Here is a 23,132-nt window from a genome sequence, read left to right as displayed (position 1 = left end):
AACATCTGGTATGTGTGTGTTTATTGGTTATGTATAATACATGAGCCCGTATGTCTTGAATCCCATTGGACTGGGGCTGTAAATTGGATGCTGCTCACCAGGCCCTGTATCAGGTTAGACGGTATACAGGGCCTAGTGAGCTCTTGTTCTGTCCTGTCCTCTCACTTTCTGTCCCTAGCAACCAGTCCTTGCAGGAATACGGCTCCCAGAACTGTCAGTCATTCAGGACTCCCACAGGGTTTAGTTCCGCTGGGTGTAATTATCCCCGAAGACCTTAGGCCCCGCCCCCTAGCAGGCCTTCATTAGGGAGTCCAAGCTCAAACCCTGAATGCATCTCCCCCAGCCAAATCATCTGTGTGCTCGCTGCTAATTAGCAGATAGAGAATTAAGTGGACCTTGAAATTGAAATTGGTCAGAAAGGCTTAAATTCAGCATTTTAAAATCATGCTTTGTTTATTAATTTAATTGCCAATTATTTTGGATAGATTGGCTTATTTTGGATGGAGACACCAATGCTCTCTGTAGTTTTGTCTTGCATTTGGTTTTTGTTTTGTTTTTGTTTTTTTCCTTTCAGAGTAATGTCTGTAATATTACATTTTTTATTATTATTTTTTTTTTAGAGAATCAAAAACGTACAGTGCAATCAGTGTAGCCCACTTCTGAAAACAAATGACTCGTTTGAACTGGTTCTTTTTAGTGAATAAAAAACATACAGAGCTTCCAGTTTAGCCTGATTCATGGGCAAATTTTAAGTGAATCAAACACATACAACATGACCAAAGTAGCCTGATTCTGAAAACTAGTGACTCTTATGAACCGGTTCTTTTTATTTATTTGAGAAAAATACTGTGTATACTGTGTGTAGCCTGATTTTAAAAACGAACAACTTTTTAAAACTGATTCTTTTTCCTGAATAAAAATCAGCAGTGTGACAGTATGAGCTCTTTTTGGTGAATAAACAAGACCAATGTAGTTGAAATATCACTACAGTTGTCACAAAATATGTTTTGAATCAATCTAAAACTGCCCTGAATAATTTACAACATTAGCAGAAAATTTGAAAATGTACTCACATAAATCAGAATCAAATCAGGAGCTTATGAATTGGATTCTAACTGAATCAAGAAACGGCATTGATACGGAACCCAAAAGAGTGTATATATATTAGGGTTGCACGATTATGACAAAAATCATAATTGTCGATTATTCCCTTGAAACTGTAATTGCGATTATTAATTACGATTATCACAATTTACATTGAATGATGTTTATACCATTGTTTGATACAACTGCATGCTGTATTTTTATATGAAAATAAACAGGCTGAAAACACTCTAACTGAAAAACTTTTAGTGCTTTTCTATAGTATTAAGCCTCAATTGTCAATTATACATCGGATTGGTTTCTTCTTTAAATTATAAAAAAGTCAAAATATGAATGGTATTATAATGTTATACTACAATTTAAATAATGGGAAAGCCCTAAAGATAACGTGTAGAAAGAAAAAAAGTGCATCTTAAGCACACAGAATAACATAAGTGGACTTTGAACGATTAATTGCCGCTTTGAACGATTACATAATTTTGGCATCCATAATTGTAATCACGATTAGAAATCTGATTAATTTTGCAGCACTAATACATATATATATATATATATATATTTATTTGTATTTGAACTTTAGTGTTATTTAATTAATGTTTAGTGTTTAGTATTTTTGACCAAAAGTAATCAATTTACTGGATTTCAGGATTGATTTCAGGAGCAAAATGCTGTTGTTATTTCTGTAAACAATCAAACTCTGTGTACAGAAGAAGATTCAGCAGCGGAGTGAAAGCTGTATTTAGCTGCAGTGCATCTGTGGCCTATGAGATGTGAAGATGGTTGGACTCGTACTCTAGTTGGTGTCGGGGGAGAAAAAGCCCTGCTGGTGGTAATAAGCAGATGTAATGAGGCCTGGCCACTGAGTGACATAAGAACAGCCTTTTCCTGCTTAGACTTTTATTACTCTGCTGATGAGCTGTGCACTGTGAGAGTGCTGAAATCAGATTTCCACTTCATAATAGCTTTATATTTAAAAGCAAAAAAAAAAGTGTTTCAGCTCCATCAGGTCTAGCAGATTCTGCACTGTTCTAATGCCTCCTTTTTCTTTGTCTTACAGTGTGACAGCGAGAGTGATCAAGAAGACAAGGTATGACTGTGCCTTAAATTATTTCTATTATTACAGAGCTTACAAGACCAGCACTGTATTGAAATCTCTGTATTTTATGTTTTTGATATATATATATATATATATTATATATATATATATATATATATATATATATATATATATATATATATTTTTTTTTTTTTTTTTTTTTTTTACTTTACATTTAGGAATTCTTAATGTTGAAATGTGCCATTTACTTTCTCTTATCCCAACATAATATGCAGAGACAACTACAAAGCCCTTTTTCAACAGCGATTATATCACTGGAGGTCACTGACTCGCTGTGTACTTTGTTTCTGGTAGCCGTTGCTGTTTTCAGGTGGCAGATCACTGTCTGCTCTCACATTGCCTGCGTCGTATCAATGCTAGCTTGCATAAATCAATTGTTGTATTGCCTCTGGTAGCTTTTGATGGAAATGAATAATATTAATATTAATATTATATTATTATTATTATTATTATATTATAATTATTAGAATTTAAATCTCCCACTGACAGAATTAAAAAAAAATAAAAAATAATAATAATAAATTAATAAAAATCAGCGATGTAATTGCATTTAATATACTGAATTGTGCTTTTCACAAATTCCAAGAACTGGCATTTCCTTCAGGAGATGCACAGCTAGTTAGTAGTAGCAGCTGTTGTATTAGTGTTATTAATACCATGTTACATCATATACCACTTCTAAAATGATCTTTATATTTTTTAATCAAACTTGAATCCAATATTAGACTATACTTAAAAGTGTGTTTCTATTTAATTATAATTACCATCTTTTTAATGACTTTGAGAAGGCATTAATTAACTCTGCATTAATTATGAATGACTAAATGGTGTGCGAAATTTGAAAAGAACCATTACAAGTTTCACAAGTTACATTTTACACATATTAGCGTGAAACAATTCCTATAGATTTATTTAAAGTACAACACACAGGACACCGGATTTACATTAGGTGGAACTGAATTATTGTATCAGTCATATTTATAGTGTAATTATAACAAAATTAAGCTATTATGTAAATGCATTAATTTAATTTAACAGTAGGCTCTAGGCTAACTTTGATGCAAACTAGGCAAGCTACAAAAAGCTTGATAAGACACATCGCACCACTTATTTACTGTCTGCTGAACATCAGCATGATTACATGCTTTTTTGTTCACTCTTTTTGATTGTTCCTCATTTGTTGTTTTAAATCAGTGTGTGTTTGATGACGATGAGTCGAATTAGCCATGTCAGTCAAAGCCCTTTTGTTGTGGCATGGCAGAGATGTGCGGCGTAAGACATTAATCGCTGTTTTGCTCGCTGCGTTTCTGCTTCTGATTATTCCTCTAATGATTTTCACAATATCATGTCATTCTCTCTGCGTTTGATTAATTATGTGTCAAAACAATGGAAGGGTTTAGTAGGTAAACAAAGAAACAAGAGTGCTCTCTTTCAAACGCACACACATTCGCAAACACTTCAGAGGGATCTCTTTCTGTCAATAGCTCTTAAAATGTGTTTACAGAACCGTGAGCATGTTGATCTGCGTTGGCAATAAGCGACAGATCCAAGATATTTTCACATGCTTTTTCTCTCTGGGAATGAATTCAGTAGCTCTTTCCCCTTCAATAGCAGCTACAGTACAGTATATATTCCACAGCCGTAGGGGAGGACAACTTGTCACATTAATGGGTCAATTCTATTCATCCACAGACAAACTGTCTCTTTTTATTCTCCTCTGGCCCAAATCAGGAAATGAAAAGAGACACTCTGGAGAAATCACTTTCTGACTGCAAGAATGATAAGAATGAGGCTTCCCCCCTTTTCCCTTAAATGACAGTGCATGTTCATATTTCTTAACCCGGTTATCAAAATGCCCCACAGGAAGTGATGTCATAATTGTATTTCCTGTGACAGCTACAGTCAACATCCAATCACCAGTTCAATTCGCAAACCTCTAAGTAATATATATATATATATATATATATATATATATATATATATATATATATATATATATATATATATATGTATATATATATATGTATGTATATATATATATGTATATATATATATATATATATATGTATATATATATATATATATATATATATATATATATATATATGTACTTATTTTTTTATATTTATTTTTTTGTATGTTTTTTTTATATATATATATATATGTATGTATGTATGTTTTTATTTATTTTATATGTTATATATATATATATATATATATATATCAGCATTTTTATTTATATATTATTTATAATATTTATAATAAAATAATATTCATATTATTTTATTTATATTATTATTTTTATTATTAGTTAGTATAACAGTTTATTAATTACATTTATTATAATCAAATATTTAATTAATAATTTTAATTACAAATTAAATATTTATTATTATGATTTATTCAATTAATCAATATATAAATTATAATATGTAATTTAAATCATATATATTAGTTATACAGTATTTTCAAATGGAGGTTTACTGTAAAAAATTATGTCAGCAGTTATTCCTTTCATTAACTTACGTAGTTTACTCTGTTATAATGATGCATTAAATTCAGGTTTGATAAATTAGTGTAATTGCTGGAATGATGTTTTAATAATTTTTTTTAAATAATTATGTTAAAGTGAATGCTAATGAAGCTACCAAATAGCTGTTTTTCTTTGTCAAAAGGGAATGTTTGATTTTAATGGGAAGGTGTGTGTGTGTCTGTGTGTGGACGTGTTGCATGAAGTGTGAGAGTGTTTAATGGCCTTTTGACATCTCGTTTGTGTTAGCTGGAGCAGAGCAAGAGATTTATTAAATGATACAGTCTGTACACTGTTCATCATGTGGGCCAGGCCTATTCCAACTGGAACGCGGCCCTAGTCCTGCTGTCTGCCCTCTCTGGCTCACTCTCCTCTCACTATCCCTCTCCTGCTGCTGGATGAATTGGCAGTATGCAGGCTGAACAGGGTCCAGAATGCTCTGAAAGCGTTTGGCTGGCCCTGGCAACTGTGACTGGCCTCCACCTTCCAGGCTTTTGGCTCTGCTTCGGTCCCTGGATGCCCCTGTTACTTTCGTTCTCTCTCTCTCTTTCTCTCTTTCCCTTGGTGTGCCAGCGATCTTGTTCTCAGCTCTCCCCACAACCTGCTCACCCACCAAACCCCAGGCCTCCTCCCCCTGCCCTGATTTGTGTGCGGAAGAAGTGTCTGTTATTAGAGAGAGCAGGTAGGACCCTGTCTTCTCATTACCAGCCGCTCAAGGGGGATTATTATGTGTGCTGTGGCTGGCAGAGAGAGAGAGAGAGATTCCACCGCCTGACGGGCTGTTTGATGTTCTGCAGCTGCCCGGATCCAATAACGTCCCCTTTTCATGGCGCAGTTAACACTAACAGGTCTGTGCCATCTGAGAGTGTTTAAAGACCGTTGAGGCTCAAGTGAATCTGTGCCGACTTTAGCCAGCAATAAATCAGCACATGTGCTCAGGCTTAGTGCCTCTCTACCCTCAGAATCCCTCTTTATGTCTGAGCCATGGTGCAGTGGGGTACATATGTGCTCTTGACAAATAAGCCATTGCGGGTTCAGGTTTAAGTATGACCAGCATCATGTCTCTGTCTCCCTGTCTCATTTTACTAATCGGAAAATGTAAACCTTGATTTTCATATAAACAATAAGGAGATGTGTTTGTCTTTGTGTTTGCATAGATATTTACTAGAACTATAATCAAATTTTCAATAAATATTTTCTGTACATTTTTATTCATACATATAGATGGATTTGTACTAGAAATAATATTTATAATTTTGATTAAATGTTTTCTTTAATTTTTTTTTTTTTTTTACTTGTGGATGGGTGGATTGATATTTATTATTTTGATTTTTGCTAGAAATAATATTTTTTTTTTTTTTTTTTTTTAATTCATGTATAGATGGGTGGATAGATATTTACTATCTCTTTTTTTTCTCTCTTTTCCACAGTTCTCCTCATATGTGGTGTATTATGTGATTATGAACATTTATTACTAAAGGTGATGTACTACAAATAATGCTTTTAAACCACTTTAAACTCACAGCATGGGCATTACTATCTTGAAACTTCATGTTTAATGCTAAAATCTATTAAATACACCACTAAAACGGTTGAGACCACAAAGCGTGCTGCAAAAAGGTTTTATGTGTACTAATCAATTATCAGTCCATTACCTTTAAGAGGTAGATAGAGATGACAAATTGCACGAGCATGGACAGATTAATCTTAAGTACCTTTAAAACATCCCACCTTTGGCTCGAAATTAACATCCTCTTGCATTTTAATGCACTTGATGAGGCCTTAAAAGGGAAAATAAGAGGACCTTTATCACTGAACTCTTTTAACACCCCTCGCCCCCTCGCTCTTCTTGCTGGCCCTTCGTTCCTACCTACATATCTTCCCTCCATCTGTGTGTGGCCAAGGGCAGAGGACACCATTTGAAAGCAGCTCTGCGTCAGAGAAGTGCTGTAATTTCACTCGCTCGCCTCTCATTTGAGACCTGCACTTTAAGAAAACGTGTAAGTCCTTGACACAAAACCATGATCATACATATATATATATATATATACCTCTTCCTCTTTACTTTTTGTTTTGACGATGTTTGCCCTGAGGCGGTTGGAGGAGAGGCGCATTAGTTTCTCCATCACTCAGCCAGAGCACTGACACATACATTTTTCTTTTTTTATATATCTCTTCGCCACACTTCCGCATGGTGAAACGGGGCGGGTAATAAAGCTCCACAAGCGAGTTGTCAGTGGTAAAAGATTATGTGTTTTGCCCTCCCTGAATCTGAAAAAGGAGGAAGGATGGGATGGGGAGCGAGCAGAGTGGTGTTTACAGGCTTGAGTGGGGGCGCTCGTGAGGCCGGGACAGAGGCTGATTGCTGTAGAGTGGCCTGTCAGCCCGTGATTTGTCATGTACTTCATCATCTCCGTCACTCCGCCGAGCGTTGTCATAGCTAACATATCGCCCTGCATTTGTACCGGCCCGTATAGGAAATTTGTATTTACTTTGGGGTCGGAGGCACAAGGAGGGAGTAAACGGCGGGGGGAGTGGTGTAATTTGTTCCTTGTGGATAATGTAACCCTGAGTGGAGCCGGATCATGGGTTAGTTGAAGTGATATTTTCCGGTAATGGTAGTCGTACATCACGGCTGTCAGACAGAGTTAGGAGGCATGCACGTAACAGCTCCATTTCAGCCTCTGCAAGCATCTGGGATTATTTTCCATAACCAAGTATGACAAGACCGCTCTGCAGAGTGCATTAAATTTTTACTGGCTTTTCTTCCTTTGCTCCGTCTTTCCCTCCTTCTCTTTGCTCCCGAGCCAGGTCAGCGGTGTTTCCCCTGAGCAAGCCGGGGGGCTCCGGGCTGGCAGGGTGATTGATGCTCGGGAGTCTCGGCTTCCCTCACAAAGCCCGGTACCCCGCTGCAGCGCTGACACGTCTCTGTCAAAACCTTTTGGCCACAGTCCCGCCTTTTATGTTATTTCTAATGACGTGTTTATTTCTTTAATTTCTTTCTTATGGTCGCCAGCTATTTTGATCCTTGTTATTTCCAGGCAAGGCCAGCGTTGCAAATGCCAGAGCTGTAGGAGACAGATCACGTGTGTGTGTGTTAAAGGCTAATCGCCGGGATCCTGGGGGCGGGTGGGCAGGCAGTGCTCATTATAGGGGCCTACCACCAAAATTATGTGACGACCTTACAGGCCCTCTGACTTGCCAGACAGCAGAAGGATTTAGAGGGAGAGAGAGCAGGGTGATGCATGCTGCTTGATGGATGGGGAGGTCAGCAGGCTGTGCAGTTACACACCACCCCCTCACCCCTGGCCGTCCCTCTCATTCCTGTCTGCCGCAGAAGAGCATTATGGGAGAAAGAGTGTAGCCCACTTATTGTGCTGGCGGAGCGCTGCTGTTTGATTGGCACCAATTAAATAGACCCTTATTGTGTTTGAGAACGGCATTATATGGGGACTGAAGGCTAGTGATGTACTAATGGAATTTTTGCTGCAAATAAATTGCTGCGGATCATTTTTTTCAATAAATAAATGATAAAGTATATATTTTCATCTCATTTGTTTGATGGGTTCTCTTTGTCAACTTTCAGGACTTGCTTGAAAATCTGATGATTTTTGGGTTATATTTATGCAGAAATATAGACAATTCTAAAGGGTTCTCAAACTTTCAAGCAGCACTGTATATATATATATTTAAAATGTCGTGTGAAAAGTTTAAAATACACACAAATATGTATGTATGTATTTATTTATGCATTCATTCATTCATTCATTCAAACATTTTACTGATTGACAGATTATAATTAGTCTGATTAGGCCAGTAGTAGATGCAGAACATACTAAGGCTTTTTTTATTTAATTTTTTTGTTTGTTAATTATCATCATCATCATCATCATCAATTATTATCATCATTTTTTTCTATAGTTATTATATTTAACTAAAACTAAAACCATTAAAAAAATTGTAGCTTGAAATAAAATTTACTATACACTTATTATAAGCAATATAAACAAACTATAAACTTAATCTTAAAATATGAGTTATTTTAAGAATTTTAACGTAATTTAACTTGATGTACTAAAATAACTAAAACTGAAATAAAAATAATAAAAACTATATAGACAAATTACCAAAAGAACAAAATCACAGACATAACAATTTTGCTGCTACAAACTAAAATTAAAAATTAAAAGGAAAATATATTAATTAAATTATATATATTACATTAATAAAATATATTAATATAAGCTGTAACAGGATCTCAGTGCTGCTAAGATAACACTGCTATGTACTTTCTAGACTAGAATTATTATTTTTTTTAGTGTGTAAAATATTATAAATGTATAGTTTTTGTTAAACGTGTCTGTATGGTATTGATCTTATCATCTCTGATAAATTCTATATCATTCCGCTAAAATATTTGGTATATGCTACATAGCAATTAGCATTATATTACCAGTCATTATTCTTGATGGAAAACGCAACAGTTTGTTTGTATGTGTATGTTTGTGTGAGTGAGTGAGTGTGTGTGTGTGTGTGTGTGTGTGTGTGTGTGTGTGTGTGTGTGTGTGTGTGTGTGTGTGTGTGTGTGTGTGTGTGTGTGTGTGTGTGTGTGTGTGTGTGTGTGTGTGTTTTCTAGTGGATATGGTGACTTGCAGCTATTGTTTGTGCTGAGCATAAGCAGAGACGCATCAGAGTGCCTCAAGGCAGTCAGTAATGACCCCCACCGACCCTTACACACACATTTACACACTCTCTCTCCTCCATCTCCCCCAGCAGACAGAGCCTCATTCTGTCATGGTGTATATCTAGGAGCTAACGCTTGCCTGTAACATGTGGACAACGATCAACTTGTTAGTGTGGATTCAGCATCTTCCTTTTCCCTTAGGCCATGATGAGCCTTGCTGATGCCTCCAGATTCCTTACACACACACACACACACGCACGCACGAGAGTCCCTGATGGCTCTTTAGTCCCCAAGGAGAGTGTGGTGGGAGGTTGAGTGGTTGGGGTTTGTATCCAGGGCAGAGACTAATGCTGTGTGCTCTTGCCATTAGGGACACAACCTCGAAGCAGGGGCCCTACGAACATAAAATCTTTTTTTTTTTGGCCCTGCACACTCCTGTCCGACCTCTTATGGATCAGGATGGACAGTAGTCCTACCACTACATCACATATGGTGTGGTGCTTTCTTTTACTATTGTCTCATAAACTGACTTTTATACATCTAGTCAGGCACTTGGAGATGGAAAAAGGGTCCAGATAATTCTTGATTAGTTGCGTAGCAATCCACTCAGTGAAAGATATGAATAGCTTTTTTCCTCTAAGCAACACTTTTATTTCCAGCATAGCATGGAGAGACTGTGTGCTAAAAAAGCACAGACAAAAGAAAGGTTAACATGGAAAGAAGTTCAGTGACTTTTTGATTATAAGTTAAAATGTTGACTTCCAACCCAAGGCATGAGATATTTTACACTTTCCATTAACAGTCATTCCTGAGAGCCCTCGACCTTAGCATTCATTTGCACAAGCCAATAAAAGGTAAAAATGCACCTGTGTGAATCAGACAAGGTTGCCAAGTCTTTGAAATCGAATTGAAGGGAAACATGCTTGTGAATTATGAAAAGCGGCAAAGTATTCACAAGTAAACACAGGCATATGAATAATCAGGATATATAATATATTATATTCTATTCTATTCCATTACATTATATATTTTATGTCATTTCCCACCTAACTCACATAGTTTAGTGATAAATCTATGTGTGACTTGTCAGTGTGTACCTGTAAAGTGCTCTAGAATATTCCATTCCATGTGAGACTGGTAAGTGTGTGACGGATCTCACCTGTGTCTAGCTATCTGTGCTCATGAATATAAATGATAGCAGGTTAACTGTTATCTAGTTTAAATAATGTATGCGTTCAGACCTTGGCTTCAGATCCACATCTCCTTACAGACTTTTTCCTCAAACATGGAATAGTAGAAAACGTTATTTCACGTCCGTCTCTTTGTTCTTCACCTTTCGCTCTGTCTCTGCCTTAGCGGCCTCTGCAGGCTGGGTGCTGTACCCAGACAGTCCAAGGTTAAACTTTATTCATGATGGATGTCTGTCAAGGTCTTCACACCTACACACAGACCATTAGCACATATACAAACATATGCAATCACATTGTTCTTGTCCATTGGCATTTTGGTTTTGTGATGGAAAGGTCCATAAACTTTATTTTGAACAGCAACTTTCGGCTTCAAAAGACAAGTTTATGGATCTTTCCTTACTGAAACATGCATTGCATTGAGCCCATAAAACAACCTCTCTGCAGATTTGTTTAAATTTACACATACACTTTTTCAATTTTATTTTTTAAATAATAGTTTGTTTGTTTTTTTATTATAATTCCATATTTTCAAATATTATTTTATCATATTCTTTTTTATTATTTTTTTGTCTATTTTTTTATTTATGTGTTTTTTAATATTTTTATTATTTAGTTTTTCTATTTATTTAGATTTTTATTATTTATTTTCACTTTTTTATTTTTTCTATTTATTTATATTTTATTAAAAATGTTTACTTCGTATTTTTTATTAAGCTTTGAGTTAGCTAAGGTCTCCTAGAATATACTTTGTTACATGGTATGTGCTCAGTCACTAAAAAACGAAAGCAGAGAATAGATAACATAATACATGTTTGTCAGTAAAAAAACATGCACTTAATTATTTCATTTTATATGCCTTTATTTTCAAGTTTAGATTTTTTAAATAATAGCTTTATTTAATTTTGTTAGATTTTTGTTATAGTTTTTTTTATTCTATTTATGTGTCTTTTTATTTGTATTTTTATTGTTTATTTCTTTTCTCTTTTTATTATTTTAATTATGCTTTGAGTTAGTTAAGGTCTCCCAGAATATACTGTATGTTACACAGTATGTGCTCAAATAACACTAAAAGCTGAAATAAAAATTATATTGCATAATAATACCTGTTTGTCAGTAGATACTTGCAGGTAATTATTTCAGTGTTGTGCTTGCTGTAATGTTTCCCCAGAGCATTTTCTGCATCTATGGATTTCAACAAAATGACCCTAATGACAAGTGTGCCAGCATATACGCTGAGCACACCGGAGACGCAGACTCATGTGTAGACACATCCTTAGTCTCCCGTCCCAAGTGTTCCCAAACACGCTTGTTACAGCAGAATAATTGGAGGCTGTTCAGCTTTGCAAAAACAGGTCAGGTCAGGAAAATCGTGTCCGTCTGTGTCCTGATTAACCCCAAGAGGATGATCGACAAAAGAGCTCGGCCTGTTGTGCGTGAGGCTCCAATTATGTGTACAAGACATCGTCGGCCTGAGGGAAATTAAATGGAATCCCCCAGCTGGATGTGCAACCGAGGCCTCATGGGAGACATTTCGGCTCTTATTAAAACAGCCAATGTCTAGGCTTAAGGGTCCAGTGTGTCAAGCTGCAAATATGTAAATATAATGCCCATAAGGACTTTGCCTTACATAAGTGTGTGTGTGTTCATCCACACCCTACGCCATTTTTTTGACAGCCAGTATTGACTGGGAATAATGAGGCTGCCCTGTTCATGTTCTGCATTGTGACTGAAGCTCATTTCTGTATGGATGTCTTGACAGCAGCATGATGCAATGGTTGTGGTATTCTCTCCACTGTCTTTCTGCTGTTATCAGGGCCTATTTAAACACCTGAGCAATGGTCCCTCAGGCTCAGAGAGCAGAAGAGTCATTGATTGTGTCCAGTCTCTCTAAGTGAGGGTGTAGGTAGCTTCAACTCAGGACAGATCACCGACACTAAGTGACCGTCTGGAGAGAAATGAAGATTAATGAACCTCAGAGGATTGTTAGTTTGTTGTTGTTGTTGTTGTTGTTTTTAGTTAGAAACTAATGATTCACTCAAGGTTATTTAAACCCAGTGTGACATTAGTGTACAGACACTTAATTTAAAGGCTAACGTGAATATAATGTCTAACAAATAGGGCTGATATGAGATAGTTTAAGATTTCAGAGCTAATCAAACATTAAAATCGACTGGGTTCCAAGGTAGTACAATTGTCATCATTTGCTCACACTTTTTCTGTGAATTTCTTTTTCCGTGAAAAAAAACAAACATTTCCACGTCAATCCATGCAATGAAAGTCAGTAGGGGTCCAGTGTTGTTTTCGATCTCATTGACTTTCATTGTTCTGACAAAAACAGAAAGGCAAAGAAGAAAGTCATACCGATTTAGATTAACATAAGGGTGAGTGAATTATGAATTTTAATTTTTGGGGGAGTGTTTTTTGCATAATCAGTTTGAAAAACAACAAAACAAAACAAAAACCCCTAAAACTAACAGAATATCCTTATCCAGTGGCTTATCTATTCATTCAGTCAAACAGATTTGAGATTAAAAAAAAGTAATGTTTTAAGACGTTTATGTAATGTTTAGACTTGTTGTAAGGTGGGCGAGGTGATTGGATGGTGGTTGAAAATGTTCCTCCCATAAGCACACATTCATATCAGTCCCATCTCTTTTAATTATTCAGTGCTGTGGTCCTTTAAGATGCCTTTTTCTTCCATTCAGTCTGTCCTTCCTCTGCTTTTAAAAGCCTCAGGCAGTTTGTAATCTGAAGAAGTTGTTCTCTGCACATCTTTATATTCTCGCAAATGTAAATCATGAGAAAATATCCTCCTCGCACAGACGAGACCCCTACTGAGACATATGACAACAAACACTTGAAGATAAAGGCGTTTGCTGTGACAGAAGAAAGCAGAGCTGTGTGTGCATGTGTTTATCTGTAACAAGGTAATTAGTACCCAGAATCCCGTGTTTCCATTTCAAGACAAATAGCAGTAGAATACTCTCAATTCTCACATCTTCTTCTAATTATACTGTTCACATTAATGCTTCTGTGAGGGAATCTGTGGCTAGTTTTTTTTTGTTTTGTTTGTTTTGTACAATCCTTTAAATGCAGTTGTATGCTTAAAAAGCTGATAAATGTGCAGTACATGTTGCAGATTCTGCGCAGTTTCCATTTCTCACTCGATATGTTTTTACATTAATCAAAGACAGTAATGAATCCGGCACTCTGGTTTGGTTTGGAATCAAATGAAGCAAGAAAACATAAAACACAATTGACTATGCAAATTAATGGCATCCATTCACTGTAACAAAGCATCATAAGAGGTGACTGTAAAATATGGGTTTCTTACCATCATTTGCGTGAGTATAGAGCCATTTTATCACCAATTTACTTTTCAGTGCTTATCAAACACTAAGACTTGGCACGTGCAGCTGCACACGCGTTATTACGCACACACTCGCACTATTACGTGCACAGCGGGCTAAATAACAAAGCCTGCAATGTGCCCTTTGGTGGGTAGATAGCTCATTTCTAAAGAGAGACCTTCCATCTGTGCTGATGGCAGCCGAGGGAACCGTTATGATCATGATGGAAATCTCAGCTGCCATTATGGGACGGCAGCACAGGGCGTACTGCACACCCACTAATGGACTCATTTGTAATTGGGAGAGAGGGAGATGATGTGTGTTTGCATGGGGGTGTGTGTGACATGCAGGAAGGAATGGACCAAAAGGAAGGTATAGATGTCATTTTATTTGTGTGTGTGTGTGTGTGTGTGTGTGTGTGTGTTGTGTGTGTCATTTTATTTGTGTGTGTGTGTGTGTGTCCAAGCAGCTTTCAGTGATGATCTGTTATGGATTATATCCTGACATGCACTAGCTCAGAAGTTTGGAACTTTTTTAATGTCATTTAAAAAAGTTCAACAAGACTGCATTTTTTGTTATTTAAAAAATACATTAATAACAGTAATATTATGAATATTGTTTTCTGTTTTAATATATTTTAATGTGTAATTTATTCCTGTGGCGCAGAGATGAATTTTCAGCATCATTACTCTAGTCTTCAGTGTCACATGATCCTTCAGAAATCAGTTTAATATGCTGATTTGCTACTCAAGAAACATTTCTCATTATTATCAATGTTGAAAACAGTTATGCTGCTTAATATTTTTTAGATCTAATATTGTTGCATGGTTGACAACAATAGTTCCTTTGACACTGGACCTCAGAAATCTGGAATTTTGTTGAACAGGCTGTTAAAACAAGCTAAAGATCAGCTGAAAACTGCCGTGAGCCTACATGAAACAAGTTTGAGACCACAATAGACGCACGAGAGAGACTAATATGAGAAAATTCAGTCAATTAGACATAATTAGATATATGAAATAAACCACCGGAGCTCGCTGCTGGTTTCCCACACGTTAAAGGAGCCCAAACTGTGTAAGAAAATAGGATCAGTGAGATTATGTGGAAACACTCGGCTGTGAGGTGCAAGCATGTGGAGTTTGTGAGAGGGGAGAGCAATGTGTGGTCTGGTTATAAAAGAGTTCAGTAAAACAGCCAGCCTTAGCATAGCCCCTGTTTGTGTATGTGTCTGTGAGTATGCACGCACGTGTGTGTGTGTGTGTGTGTGTGTGTGTGTGTGTGTGTGTGTGTGTGTGTGTGTGTGTGTGTGTGTGTGTGTGTGAATGTCACATTGCTGCATCAAAGTAGCAACTTAAGGCATTTGTAGGCGGATAAGTGAGTTTGGATACAGCATGGGAGAAGAGAGTTAGCGGGAGACAGAAGCAAACACTGATACTAATCACTGAGCTCCAGGGCGACAACTGTCCCAAACCCCAAACTAATTCACACAATTAACACTTTTTAAACACTTATCTATCTCACCAGCACTAACATTTTTCACGCACGGCATTTTAAAGAATTGCAGCAGGGGTCTGAAACATGATAACACCACAATTATCCATAATTTTTCTATTGAATCTGCTATAGAATAAATTACAGTTACAAAATAATCAGGGCTGAGACATCGGGTTCTTCAGGCACTCCTGAAAAGAGCTCTTTTATATTAACCCTTCATTGAAGCTGAGCTAAAAATGAACTGAACCAGTTTGTTCCATATGCAACAAATTAAAGAATTTTTACTCCGTGTTCAAAAACAAACATATAGCCTATTTGAACTTTTAGTTAAGATTCATTGTATAGAATTTAGTTGGGATTTCATGTTCAGAATGGGGTTAATCAAATTCAGTCAAATCCACTTTTTCCCCAGAAATGTGTGTTTGGCTGGCAGATGCAGATAGAGAGTTTCTGTTTAATTGTAGCTATATGGAGATGCTATATGATGGTGATTTTTGTAGCTTGAGGTCAACAGTCTTACGTAATGCGCGCTTTCATCACATTAAATCTTAAGATGTCGAAGTATAACTCAGGGACGTGCGTGTAGATATGTTAATAATGTGAGTTGTTATATATTCTTGGCTAGTGACATGATATACATTATTCATGGAGTTATCTCTCAGTCTGTCTCATTCTCAGATATGTATCCTCATTTCAGGTCAGATAGTGCTTTCATACACATTTGTTTGAAGGCCACAGGTGAACATGTAGTTTATAGCTGACATCAGTCATCAAGGCATTAAGGGAACTTGGGTGATGCAGTGTTATCAGTCAGCTGTATTATTTAGCAGTGAACAGTGAAGGACGCTGTGTAGTAATTGGTAACCAAACTCCAGTTGACTTCTGTCTGCTTGCACGAATAGTTATTAGTTATTCTCTAACAACTGCTGCTGTTATGAAGACGTGTGTTTGTGTGCGTGTGTGTGTGTGTGTGTGTGTGTGTGTGTGTGTGTGTGTGTGTGTGTGTGTGTGTGTGTGTGTGTGTGTGTGTGTGTGTTTCCCATGTTTGTGTGTTTGTGTGTTTGTGTTGAGTTCAGTAGAGTGAAATACACAAAATCAGTTATAGCTGCAGTGTGTGATGAGTGTGTTTTTATACTTTAAAATCAAATCTTAAATGATTTAATTTAATATGCAGAATTAAACATAATTTCATCATGGTACATTCTAAGATATTTAACTCATGTTGTACCATTCCCTGGGGCAAAATAAATAAACAGACTAGCAAATGACGTATGCCTTTTTAAAATTACTCATGCTGCTCATTTTAAAACTTATTTATCAGTTTGGTGCAAATGGATGCAACACATCCAAACACAATAGAGGATTCTTGTGTCAGCCAATCATGAAACTGGATGTACAGCAGTGATTCCTTTTTCTAGTGAGCTATCTCTATCCATTCAATTCACAATGCACTCAACTGAATCAATTTCTTTTGTTGTGAAGCCATAGATTCAACAGGATTCCCAGGAAACACTGGAACAGGGTGATGATATTGGTAAGACATGATCAAGTACAGACGGAAACAGTCATTTAAGACATGCCCTAGACTTTACCTGCTACAATTTTGACTTTGATTTTAATTCTCGCTGATGTCACATAGACGGCGAACAAAAAAAAAAACACAAGTGCCATGTTGAAGCCTTTCCCCATCATCTGCCACGAGACCTCCTCTCTATTTCCTGTCCCCTTGTTTCCCTTTCTATATTTTAGCTGCTTTTTCATTCTTCCTCTTTGTCTTTCTCTACCTGTATCTCTTGTGTGATTTCTCTGTCTCTCTCCCTCTCTCTGGGGATGGTGTGATGGGTGGGATGAGAGCAAGCATATGTGTGGAGTGTATGATGGGTTGTTGACAGGCAGGTCTTATCTCCTCTGCTCCGCACCAGGAGTCCTCTGATTACAGCTGACAGCTTGAATCCTCGATAAAAGAGCCGACATTAAAGAATACAGCGGCGAGGAGCAGTCCTCCTCTCTCTCCATCCCTCCCGTGGCTCGTACGCATGTCAATGCTGTCGAGGGAGGAAGTGACATCAGAAGATTTCTCTGACAGTCTCAGGCCTGTCAAGTAAGACTTAGGCAGTTTTGTGGCAGGCTTCCCTTAGGCAAGCTCTGATACTATAGTTCTCCCCACACATCAAGCCATCGCCGCACTTTCTCTTGCATACCTCTCTTTTGCCTCTCTCTTTCACCAGAAATTAACAGCATCCTCCTGTATCATGCACTGACAGCATTATTCACCTTGTCAAAGAGCAGTAGTGTTTGAGATTCAATTTCTGAGAGCGGAGGGCCGACAGGTGGGGGACTGACGATTTCCAGGCAAAGATCTTATCAGAGGAATTTGATAGAGCTTTGGTCCAGATGACATCCCAACGCAGAGCTCAGAAGGTCTGAAGACAAGCTCAAGCATCCTATCATTGAGACAGAGAGGAGAGACATACAGAATTTTATCCTGTCAAAGCCGTAGCCTAACGGTTAGCACACATGCTCCAATATGTTGAGCCTTGGTGCTCATGCAGGAAGCCAAGTTCAATTCTAAACAATTCTAAAAAAATATATTAAAATGTAAAAAAAAATAAAGAGGGGGAAAAAAGAAATTTTTGGGATTATACGTTTTATGTTAGAGATACAATAATAAAATATTGGCTTATATGATGAATATTTACATTTTATGGTCAATATTATAATTCTTTACTATTTTGTCTAAATAAAATAAAACACTTAACTAAAATCCATAATTTTAGACTTTTTAAAATATTATTTAAATTATGCAATTATTAAAAATATTAATTTCTGAAATAGTATTACTATTTAAAATTCTTTTTTAATTATATTTTAAAATGTATTTTATTCCTGTGATAGCAAAGCTACATTTTCAGGATAATTACTTCTGTCTTCAGTGTCACATGATCCTTCAGAAATCATGTTGATTAAAGAAACATTTATTATCATTGTCAATGTTGAAAACAACAGTGCTGCCCAATATTTTTGTGGAAATCGTGATTTTATCTTTTTTTAATTGACAATAGCAATAAATTAGTATTAGCCAATAACTGATACAGTGCCGAACGTCTTTGCTGTTTATGTTTATTTGACATTATATAAGTGGGCGTATGTTGCAAGTATGTGTCTGTATGTGTTTAATTGTGTTGTCTGTTCTTCACTTATTGTGCCTAAATTTTACGTCCAGTTAGAGATTTCCCCAAGCAACTGGCTGTGCTACACACACACACAGACACACTCATCTCTCCACAGCCAACTCCCATCTCACCCGTCTGGCCCAGACTCAACTCATTTGGCCTGAGCCAGGGAATTTCGGCAAAGCGTTCTTTTCATTCTGCTCTCATTTATTTTAACTGATATACTCTGATTAAGAGCTTTGTGTCTGTCTCTCTCTCTATCCTCAGAGCGTCAGGGAGTTAGGAAGGGAGGGATGCAGAGAAGGAAACTGCTGCCAAAATATGTGAATAATTAGGACGAAGGCAGTGGGCTGGTGCCAGGCCGAGGGGAGGCATTTGCCCGGCTTATTAGATCCACTAAAGCACAGCTGTAAATCAGTGTCAGGTCCAAAACCAGCAGAGCTCCAGAAACTTCCTGAGCCAAGACGTGTCAGTTAGCCAGGCTGAATCCAGCTAAGAAATGAAATTGTAGCTTGGCGGCTTGATTTTAACTCCATTTAGCACTGTCATCCCTTTTTTTTTTTTTTTTTTTTTTTTGTTTTGGTTTGCTATTTCTTTAAATCACTATTCGGATGAAATTAAAATCACATATTTGTCTTTGAAACATGAATTTACCTAATCTAGTCATGTCTGAATAAATATAAAGAAATACTTCCAAGTTTTCTCCCACAATTATTCCAATAGTCATCTTCTTTTTAACTCAATTTCTTCTGTTTCAACATTAGTGCTAAAGCTGGATGGGGTTTGTTTCCATTGTTGGAAATGTGATTGAAAACAGTGGAAAGCTGATTACTTTAGCATCTGAGAGTTAGCGGTTGATTTAGTGTTTGCCTGATGAAGGCCAGTGTTTAGAGAGTGACACATCATCATTACCAAACCGTTAATGGCCCTTTGGATCACAGTCCAGAGAGCTGCTCTATTGTTCCATGCAGAATTACAGAGTGAGAGAGAAGAACAAATGATAAAGAAAATGAGCTGGACAGAGCGCAAAGGGTTTGAAACCCAGTGTACGATTGGTGTACGTGGATACAGCTTAGTCTGCCCTCCGTGCCTGAGGAAGTCCAATCAACTTCTCTATTCAGCTCATTGACAGGCTGCAAGAGGGTGAAATCAGAACACATTGTTCCTGAGCTGAAGATAATAAGGATCTCTGCAGTGACGACAATCTCTTCTTTATGCCCCTCATCATGAGAGACTCACCGTTGTGCTCTCAAACGCAAAGACCTTTTAGACACGCATCTCCTTGGGGGCTGTGACTCTGAGATGAATCATGTCTTTCATTTTTAGTGTTTTATTCCCACGTTTAATGGAGCGGGTATTCTGAAGGCATACGTGAAGGTCGGGAAGCACAAGAGGTTGCTAGAATTTCTGAAGATTTTTTTGCCGTAATATTTTATGTAAGACTGGAATCGCCAAGTACCTTGTGAAATTCTGTAAAATCAGTTTCAGTCTCTCTTGTCCAGTTAACTTCACTTCTGTACTCCAATACGGTGCCTCATAGCAGCTTTGATTACATTGAGAAACACAGTTTCAAAGGTTACTCTTATTAACTAGTGGATCTCTAAGAGATTATGTGAATTGCTTATAAGAACGTGTCAGGCAGTTTAAATTGAAGTTAACCTCAGGATTAACCTAGTTAACTAAGGTCGACTAGTTTGTCTAGATACCATTGATATTGCAGATAGACGTCTTTGTCCATTTTGTTGTATTTCAAGGTGTTTTATGAGCATTGCATTTTTACGACATTGTGTTAGTTACAGAGGCCACTTTTTAAGTAATTTTAAGTAAATTAAAATAAGGGGACGAATTAGTACAACATGATAATTGTATAATGAGGAATTTAATAAAATGTGGTCCCAAATACTGTGAGCAGATTTTTAATTTGTGGCCATGATACTTGTTTTTTCCCAACATGTCATCTGTGGGTTGTTAGTATATTTTTCTTTTTTTTTTTTTTTTTTTGTTTTTTTTTGAATTTGTTTTATTTTATTTATTTTATTATTATTTTTTTATAATTACTTTTTTTGTAATTATTTTAGAAAGCATCTTTTAAAAAGTTTGTTTAAAAAAATGTACAAAAGTTAGTTTACAAATATCTGTGTATTCTGTTTCATTCTGTTGCACTCGCTCGCTTTTTAAATGCAAGAATGTGTCTTATAAACGTCCCTCAAGAGTGTGTCCAATCTGGGCCAGGTGAGCCCGAAATTATTAAGTACAAAAATTCATTGGCAATCCACCAACTAGTCAATTTGGAAAATATGTAGTTTTGCACAAGTCTCTCTTACAGTACATTCCTTTAATCATTGTTTCCATCATTGTTTCTCTTTCCTCTCTTTGTCTTTCTATAGCGTTCTTCACCTCGTTTACTAAAATGCAGTGGCATAGTCGGCCAAAGATGGATGGGTATGATACGCCTGTGCCAAATAGTGAGGAAGGTGTGTGTGTGTATGTGTGTGTGATGAGGAGCTTTCGCAAGGCTGAGCTGCAGGCACAGGAGGGGAAGATGTATGAGCCTCAGGGTTCTGGGCAGTGGAAAACAGTGCTCTAAACTAATGATCCACAGCCTGATCGTTAGAGCCCTTACAGCAGCTCGCAGCAGCACGAGGTGCCGTCCCTGGGAAATCAATTCTGGAGACGAGTCCTGGAGGAGACCCAGAAAGAGGGGGGGGAGAGAAGAACGGCGGACGAGGGGAGGATGGGTGGGCAGTGGTGAAGAAGAATGCTCTTTTGATCATAAGAGCCTGCAGGCGAAATGAATCTAGGTCTCCTAGAAAGCGTTTCCAATGATAGGCTTGTTCCGGCTCCGTGCCCTCACGTCTCTCAGCCAGCCCCAGCCGAGCGCAGAATGCTTTGGAGAGTGCTCTGGGCTTGATTAATCTCCCCTAGCTGCAGTGCCATCAATCCTAATACTGCAGTGATGAAATGGTCGGGTGTCGGGGGGAGGGGAGTTTCATAAGTCACTTTCGTAACATATCATGATAAAAAAGGCATCGATCAGGGCGTGCAGAATGATGACGGATACCGTCGCTCTGGAGAAGACGGAGAGGGCGAGAGATGACGTTGTATTTGAGGGCTTTTAAAGCTGAACGAGTTTGAAATGAGATATGGATACGAATCCGTCATATGCCAGAAATGAATATTTTATTTTGTGGTTGAAAGTGAGTTTAGGTTTTAAGCTATTGCTTTTTATTAAACCACACACTCAAGCACAGGAACACATACACCAGCAGTTGTACAACAAAACACACCATCTCAGAGTCCTAAACTAGTGGTTCTCGGCTGGTTTTATTTCATTGTTCCCTGATTTTACATCGGAAATTAAGTTTGGACATAAATTGGTTATCATATAAAGAAAAAAATGTCCTTAAAATCAATCAGTCAAACTCAGTAGGCCTAACAATATGCAAGTAAAGTTAACATTAGACTGAACAGGTTTTTTAACAAAACACATGAACACTGGGCCAAATATTATGATTTTAAATAATGTTTCTTTTATATTTATTTATTTTATAAATACACTACTCTTACTGGGTCAGATTTTTTTTTAGAAATTAAATGAACCAAAAATGACTATTCATCAGAGAATCCTGAAAAAAAAAAAAATAATAAATCATGTTATCTAACCCAAAATTTGGTTATCTAATTACATAATTGTGTTTACTTTTTTATTTCATTTTTCTTTGTTTTTTCTCTCACTCAGAAAAGACCTCCAACACATTTTTTGGGTCCACCATCTTTTTTCAGCCCTTATCCTTAATCAGATTTGTACACCCAAATCCTGATCTCAACCAACACACAACTGATTTGAAACCAATAGTTACCAAGACCTCCCCCCGTCTTTGCTCGTTCCTCATTATATAGGCAGTCAAGCAGGCCGAGGCTATCACACTGAAAGCTGCTATCTCTGTTGCCCAGCTGTGGGCTCTATCTCACTATCGCTTTGGGCTGAACCCAGCCATAGACGACCAGGAGATTCACATAGCACTCAGGAAATTAGTCTGCTATCTAGATAGGCAGCCATATTGTCTCGCCAGGACTGTGTGTGTGTGTGTGTGTGTGTGTGTGTGTGTTTTGTCAGAACGTTACCCATCCAGCAAAGCCGATTACACAGAACAAGGAATAGCCATTTTGAAACTAACATAAAAACTAATGTATGTAACTGAGTTGAAAACACAGTGAAAGACTGTAAGTTTCTCTTATTGTACAATTTCAATACAAATGCTGTTGTTTTGATTTTGATTATGGATGACTCATTTAAAGTTTTGTAATAAATTAACCAGAACAAATGTGTATCACTGATCGAATTGACAATTTACATTATTTTCTGTGCCATGGTCTGCACATCAGTTGATTATGTTGAAGAAAACCATTTCATTGTCTTGTTAATAAGCTTGTGACTATGTTCAGATCTGCTCTCCTTCTCTCCAGAGACCCACAGCAAGCCTTAAATT

At 37.1% G+C, this 23,132-nt stretch overlaps 1 protein-coding gene across 9 annotated transcripts in view; it reads left to right on the top strand.

The window, feature by feature from the left end:
• LOC109097628 (autism susceptibility gene 2 protein-like) overlaps nt 1-23,132 on the top strand; it is a 336,042-nt gene that overhangs the window by 219,286 nt on the left and 93,624 nt on the right. For all 9 annotated transcript variants that reach the window (XM_042765150.1, XM_042765153.1, XM_042765151.1 and 6 more), the window contains one exon: nt 2,162-2,191. In XM_042765150.1, coding sequence (XP_042621084.1) covers nt 2,162-2,191 — 30 coding nt within the window. The remainder of the gene's footprint in view (nt 1-2,161; nt 2,192-23,132) is intronic.

Source organism: Cyprinus carpio, chromosome A10, assembly GCF_018340385.1.
Source record: "Cyprinus carpio isolate SPL01 chromosome A10, ASM1834038v1, whole genome shotgun sequence".
NCBI lineage: Eukaryota > Metazoa > Chordata > Actinopteri > Cypriniformes > Cyprinidae > Cyprinus > Cyprinus carpio.
Note: the sequence above shows the minus strand (reverse complement) of the source record. Positions and strands in the feature narration are given on the sequence as shown.